The sequence below is a fragment of the Tachysurus vachellii genome, chromosome 14, assembly GCF_030014155.1.
Source record: "Tachysurus vachellii isolate PV-2020 chromosome 14, HZAU_Pvac_v1, whole genome shotgun sequence".
In the NCBI taxonomy this organism is placed as follows: domain Eukaryota; kingdom Metazoa; phylum Chordata; class Actinopteri; order Siluriformes; family Bagridae; genus Tachysurus; species Tachysurus vachellii.
This window is the reverse complement of record NC_083473.1, coordinates 22,652,318-22,659,817: the sequence shown is the minus strand read 5'-3', so window position 1 is coordinate 22,659,817 and position 7,500 is coordinate 22,652,318. Positions and strand designations below refer to the sequence as shown.

The window sequence follows — 7,500 nt, the reverse complement described above, 5'->3', positions numbered from 1 at the left end:
CTAGCGGTTAAAGGTGGTGTGTGCGATGTTCAGAAAACCGAGTCGGGCCGACTAACAAAACAAACGTGTAGCCAATGAGCAGAAAGGGGTGTGTCTTGTCAATATGCGGCGGAGAGAGCGTTCATGTGTATGTCTGACATTAGCAGAAAGCGATTGAAACACTGACATGGCGGATACCTGCCGTTACCTCTGCCTCGGGTTCTAGGTGTCGAACGTCGTCTTCGCCGTCAAACGGAGCTAAACCTTTCACGCTACAACACACAGTACTACAAAAACAAATTTGTATCACCATAGTATTACTCATTGTGTTCATTTACTGATAAAAATATCCCCTCTGCCAGCCGCCCCAGCAGGTTCCGCCATAATAGTTGCCTGGGTTACGTATGTATGTGTGGGGGCGGAGCCCATTTGTTAGGGGCGTGTTTGTTTTGGTGAATTCAAATGTCAACATTGGCTTTCAAACATCGTACACCCTACCTTTAAGGTGCTGGACTACTGATTACAAGGTTGTGGGTTTGAATCCCAGGTCCACCAAGCTGCCAACACTCTACCCCAGAGCAAGGGCCTTAACCCTCAATCGCTCAGTTGTATAGAATGAGATGAAAAATCTAAGCCACTCTGGATAGGGACGTCTGCCATGTCACGTCACGTCACTATGCTCCGGTCTAATTAGCGAAATAATTTTCAGGGTTGATTGTGACAAGTGTTAATCACTCTGATCCACTTTGTGGTTATCGGTAAACTAAAGTGGGCTTTATTATGTCATAATTTTAAGACTTCCTGTTTTGTGCTGAATCAGAGACAATGTTTACAGTTTACTTTTCTGTTATATGTTAATTAAAGATGATCATTTTTTGGGGTTTGCATTACAGGAGCTATTGTGACAATCTTGGCTACCATCCTCTAAGTGCTGCTGATTTTGGAAAGATCATGAAAAACGTCTTTCCCAACATGAAAGCACGTCGCCTTGGAATGCGAGGAAAATCTAAATATCCTTTTCAGTCTTGAAATTCCAGGAATTCTTTGTCGTCGTCACGCGTACCAGTCTCTAATTTTGTTACAGATCTGAGTATATAACCAAAAGCATTTCTGTGTTATGACACTTAACAAGGTTTCTCACATACTGTTATAGTGGACTGAGGAAAAAAGCTTTTGTGCATATGCCATCTTTGCCCAACTTGGACTTGCATAAATCAGGAGATGGGGTAAGTGTCAATCAGCCAGATGTCGGATCCAGAGGAGGTTTTTCCCAAATGTCGTATTTACCAAAATGGGAATTTCGGTCATATATATAAGGAGAAATTATGGAAATTTTCTTATGTATTGTATTCATTCATGACACAAAAAGATAGAAATGTACAGGGTCGATTGAGATGCAGAGTATTATTTGATTTGGACGGGTCGTGTTGCACAACAACGTTTAGCAATCAGCAGGGTTATGCTGGCTTTTTACTGGAAGGAAATATGCTAGAATTGGTTGAAGGAAGGGAGAAGAATGATTCAGTTCAATTCAAGTTTATTTGAATAGCGTTTTTTACAAGTGACGTCGTCTCAAAGCAGCTTTACAGAACATAAACATAGAACAAAAGGTTATTATACAGAATAATATAAAGATTAATATGATACAAAATTCAGGATTTATATTAGATATATTTAGTTCACAATGTGTTTGTATTTATCCCCAATGAGCAAGTCTGAGGTGACTCAGGTGACTGTGGGAGGAAAAACTCCCTTAGATGGTAAAGGAAGGAACCTTGAGAGGAACCAGACTCAAAGGGGAACGTCATCCTCATATGGGTGACACCGGAGGGTGTGATTATAAATATACAGTCTGATAAATGTTGTATTGATGCAAAAGATCACATGGAGTTCAGATCTCCTCTTTAGTATCACAGAGTCCAACTGGAGCTGGTAGATCTCTAATCATCTGTGTTGTGCACACTCTGACCCAGTAGATTGTAAGACTCTGAAGGTTTTAGTTATCCAAAGCAAAAAAGATTAAACAAAAGTCTATTTGGAAGCTGGTTAATTATAGTAACTGATGCAAAAATGCACATTGTTTAAAATATTTCGAGATATTTCTGTAACATTAATCAAATCTTGACTGGAATTCATAAGCTTTACTCTCACTTATTTATTTATTTAAAAAAAAAAAAACACCTTTCTGATACTGTTGTTCACTGTTGACCCGGAAAAAAACTAGCTACCAAAATTAACTCCTGTTTTTCTCAGTGTGAGCTACTGGAGCCAACCGGACAGTCTCCCAGCGCTGAGGACGAGATGCGTTCCGCAGCCTGCGGCTTGGTGTGTGAATGGGCGCAAAAAGTTCTGAGCCGTCAGTTTGACAGCGTGGAGGATTTAGCACGCTTCTTACTCAACAGCCACTACATCGGCACTAAATCCATGGCTGCACTAACTGTTATGACGGGAACTCCCACAGGCAAGGACTACCTTTAAAAATCCACACCCTACATATATGCTTTTTATTTATACATTTTAAAGCTTGTCACACGTCACATTAGTTTGTCACATTTTTCAAGTACTTCTGAATCCTTTTCTAGGGGTTAAAACGCCTACCCCGGCCTCTGCGTTTGTGCCAACTGGAGACACCAACTCCTTCCATCCCCAAATGAAGACTCTCCCTTCACCCTCTGTTGACACCAAGCAGCAGCTACAGAGAAAGATTCAGAAGAAACAGCAAGAACAGAAACTTACTTCTCCATTGCCAGGTGATGCCCAAGCCAGAAGAGCAGAAGCAGGCACACCGGGCCCAGGGTCTAGCATCACTTCTGGAAGTCCAGCTTTGTTGTCCTCACAGCCTGCAATAGGTATTGTGGTGGCTGCAGTACCAAGCCCCATCACGGTAATTATTCATTATGTTAATATGATGTTCATCGCTGTGCACACAAAATCATTCATTCACTCATCTTCTACCGCTTATCCGAACTACCTCGGGTCACAGGGAGCCTGTGTCTATCTCAGGCGTCATCAGGCATCAAGGCAGGATACACCCTGGACGGAGTGCCAACCCATCACTGGGCACACGCACACACTCTCATTCACTCACGCAATCACACACTACGGATAATTTTTCCAGAGATGCCAATCAACCTACCATGCATGTCTTTGGACCGGGGGAGGAAACCGGAGTACCCGGAGGAAACCCCCGAGGCACGGGGAGAACATGCAAACTCCACACACACAAGGCGGAGGCGGGAATCGAACCCCCAACCCTGGAGGTGTGAGGTCGAACGTGCTAACCACTAAGCCACCGTGCCACACAAAATCATGTGTGATTAAAATGTAATGGTTTTTACTTACTGACTTTAGTACCTGATTGTCCTGAAGTACATTGTGTTACATTTTTTTTAGGTTCAGAGGAATAGACAGCTGATGACTTCTCCAAGTCCAGTCGCAACAACAGAGGGAAAGGTTTTACCAGTTAATTTCCAAGTGGTAACCCAGTCTGTTAAGCAGTCCCCTAAAACCCCGCAGAATATTCCGGCAAGTCCTGTCGGTGACAGGTTAGCGAGGCACAGATACGCCCAGATTCTTCCCAAACCCTCTGCCACAAGCGGCATAACTCTTCGTTCCCCCCCAACACTTCTAATTACGAACAGCCCCATAAAAACAGTGATGCCCACTCCACATGTCAGCTCGGTTAATGTCGTCAAGATGACCGCTATATCTCTGACACCTAACAATAGTGGTGGTAGCAACACTCCAACACCATTACGACCTGCTTCAGCTGGTATCAGTAGCACCGTTTCCCAGGAAGAGTCTAACCAAATTCAACCAGCTCAGAACGGCAGCTCAGCTACTTTGTATTCATCTGGAGCTGGAAGACTTGGCCGTCCTGTCACGACCCCGATTCCATCCATTTCCTCCCTTAGTGAAGTCAAGCTAACATCTGAAGCTGTGAATGATAGTAACTCGTCTGTTGGTGGAGAAAAGCAGAGCACCGCACAAGGGAACAATATTGGGCAAAAGAATGAGAGGGCCACTAAATATAGGGCTTCCAGTGAACCTTCTCTCCTTGTCAAGGCATCCCCAGTGCCTGAAAGAGTTACTAGAGCCAAAAGTGACTCTGCAACACCTCCAAGTACAATCATAGGGGCAGCTGTCCCAATTAGCAATAACAGCAGTGATCATCAGGAGAGTACTTTGTATCTGACTGTTATGAATCAGAATGCTGACATTGGAACCAATGACACAGCTTCCCCACCTGGTCAGTCACTAAAGGATGTTGGTCTTGGATTGAAAAGTCCTCGAAAGCGATCTGCTTCTGTTTTGGAGTCACATGTGATCCCAGTTAAAAGGGTGTTTATATCCCAGCAGTCTTTGGATGCCAGCAACAATCCTAAAACTAGTCTTGTAATAGCCACAAAGAAGATACAGAGGCCAGGAACTCCTGCAAGACCAGAGAGTGCTCCATGTAAAGTCACGCTGAAGCATAACTCTCTTCCAACACAAATCCTGGCACTTTCTGACACTCCCATTGGAAACGCTTCTCAGACTATTATATGCTCTCAGAGCTCTTCACAGGTTGACATTGGGGACAGCTCTGCTGGACTAAGCCCTACTGATATAGACTCTTGTAATAGCACATCATCTGATCAAACTTTATTGCAACAAATTGTGAGCCAGCAACAAGTTACCATTGCCATTTCTCAGGAGGCATCTGCTGTGAGTGAGCTGAAGAGCTCATTACAAGACTACTCTCAACAGATACAGGCAGAACAAAAGCAGGTAACTGCTAGCCACTTGCCATTGATAGCCCAACCTCCTGAAGCATCTGCCCAGTTGACACTCCAGCAAGACATTGTTGACTTTGATGGAGCTCAAGCCAGCATAGACTATTTCCCCTTCAACGATGATGACATGACACAAGATAGCATAGTAGAAGAGTTAGTGCAGATGGAGGAGCAAATGAAACTGAATAGCAGTCTACAGCCATACCTTAGTACTCTTGATTTACCCTTACAAGGGCAGTCAGCTCAAAGCACCATCCTTTCCTCTCACCAGGCTGGCACTCAGTTCTACCACTCCGCACATAGTAGCACCACTCCAGTACACACTCCTACGCCCACACCAACCCCAACACCGACCCCAACTCCAACCCCTACCTCTGAAATATTGCCAGGGGGCCACAGCTTAGCCAGGGAAAGTCCTTGTTGTAGGGTGGCACCTATTACCCCAGTTGATGGGATTTTAGTTGGCCGGCATACACCTATTAGCACGCCGTTGTCCAACTGCAGTAGTAGTGTCCCACCAAGTCCTGTTGAATGTCGTAATCCCTTTGCATTTACCCCCATTAACTCCAATATACCAGGTTATCATGATGGTAGTGTAGTGTCCAGTAGCCCGGTCAAACCCATGCAGAGACCGATGGCCACTCACCCAGACAAGGCCAAACTTGACTGGATCAACAATAGATATAACAGCACATCGGGCTCCCCATCAGTTTCCAACAGTAATGCCATTGGAATTCTTCCAAGCTATCAGGACCTGGTGGAGGACCACTTTCGTAAACCACACGCATTTGCTAAACCAGGGCAGTCTTTTCAACCACAATCCAGACACCAAGATGGGCATTTGGGTCGGTTAACAGCCGTGTCACCTGTACAAGGACAACAGGCAGTGGAGGACAAGCAAGAAAGTTTTGCTGTGCCAGCACCGTTGGACAACAAACTTACAGGTTGTACATCGGCGGCTGGAGGTGGAACCTTTAGGTGCCGCAGCGTGAGCCCCGCTGTTCGTCAGCGGAACCTAAGTGGCACGTCTGTGCAAACCAACTCTACTCCAAGGTCTGTTGTTTCACCGTTCAATTCTCCCATAACTCAAGAGGTTCTTAACATTCTTTCTAACAGTCATTCGGTGGTCACGGCAAACAGCATGGCCCAAAGGAGCCAGTCAGTCCCACTAAGCATAATGATGCAGTCTGAGATGTTGCCAATTAGCCAACAGGGACAGCAGAGTAATAGTGCCAAGATAACCAGTGTGCTTTTGAGTAAAATGGATGGAGATGGGGACGATACAGTGCGTGGGCTGGGTGTCAATAATATGCCCTCCAAGTACACAGCCCGAATGAACCTGACACAGATCTTGGAGACTACACAGGCCTTCGCAGAAGGCACTAACCTTCATGGTCAGCAGCTGTCTGTTTGCTCAAGTCCTTCACAGTTTGACTTCCAGAAGCCTGGTTTCCTCATAAGCACTGGAGATGAATCTGTTACTTTCTCTAGTGATGACCAAGCACAATCGGTCTCTGGGCTACAAGAGCAGCAGCTTCAACTACAGGACCAACAGTTGGAACTACAGGATCAACAGTTGTTGCAAGATCAACAGTTGCAACTTCAGGAACAACCATTGCAACTCCAGGACCAACAATTGGAATTACAAGACCAACATTTACAATTACAACACCAACAATTGCAGCTCCAAGACCAACAGCAGCTACAACATGATCCAGACCTCAGCCAGCAGCAGCTGCTGTCTCAGACGTCACAACAAAATGAACAGCAGCAGCAGGAGCACTTGGACTTTAACAGCACTGTCAAGGACCTCTTGGGGGAGGATGGCCTCAATCCCAGCTCACAACTTGTTGGGCAGGTGGCATCAGAACTAAGTGCAGTAGCATCTGACTTTTCTAGTGAAATCCGTTTAACCTCTGACCTTTCTGGTAGCATCAATGACCTGAACACTTTGGATCCTAACCTTTTGTTTGATCCGAGTCAGCAACAGGACCAATATGAAGACGCCACACTGGAGGAGCTGAAGAACGACCCGTTGTTTCAGCAGATATGCAGTGACACTGTGAATTCTGCTGGATTTGACTGGTTGGAGAACAAAGACCAACCAACAGTGGAAATGTTAGGTTAGTGTTGTTTTCTTTTGTGTTTATGTTGTGTTTGTAGCTGTTTGTCACTATTTATGGTTTCTGTTGATTGTTCCATTTTGTTTTCGTGACTGTTCTTTGTTTTTTAATGTGATTTGTTCACTGCATCAACACACTGGATCGATCAGTCCAGTGGGAAGTGCCAGTCTTACCCGAATTGTTCGTTTATAGGATTGTACTTTTTTTTTTTTATTATTTATTTTTTTTTATAAAACCAGTTCATTCCAGTCTTCTCACCAAGACATTTCCGTCTATAGTTTACCGTTTCTTTCTTGTGGCTACGAATCAGCTGACCCCAATGTGCATAGGTGTTTTTTGTTGTTGTTGTTTTTTTTTTTTACACTATGGTAATACAAGGTTATATTACCAATTTACAGACATTTTAAAACCGTTTGTTTTTACTTTAACATCTGTTAATGCATTGACGTTTTAAATATCCCGTTCCCATGAATCGTAAGTGATCCGAAACTCGATGCAATATTTTGCATGATGAATCACTGAGTTTTTAAATGTCCTGCATATGCATTGTGTTTGGCTTCGCGAGGATGTCGGTAAAGGAGTTTACTCGATTTTATATCATGACTGAAGTCGCCATCACTCCT

General features: G+C 44.3%; 1 protein-coding gene across 1 annotated transcript in view; it reads left to right on the top strand.

Moving 5' to 3' along the window:
• LOC132856710 (DNA-binding protein RFX7) overlaps positions 1-7,500 on the top strand; it is a 22,369-nt gene that overhangs the window by 13,693 nt on the left and 1,176 nt on the right. Inside the window, exons 6-10 of the mRNA XM_060886393.1 lie at positions 873-992; positions 1,124-1,205; positions 2,233-2,440; positions 2,562-2,863; positions 3,373-7,500. The exon at positions 3,373-7,500 is cut by the window's right edge and continues 1,176 nt beyond it. Coding sequence (XP_060742376.1) covers positions 873-992; positions 1,124-1,205; positions 2,233-2,440; positions 2,562-2,863; positions 3,373-6,882 — 4,222 coding nt within the window. The 3' untranslated portion in view covers positions 6,883-7,500. The remainder of the gene's footprint in view (positions 1-872; positions 993-1,123; positions 1,206-2,232; positions 2,441-2,561; positions 2,864-3,372) is intronic.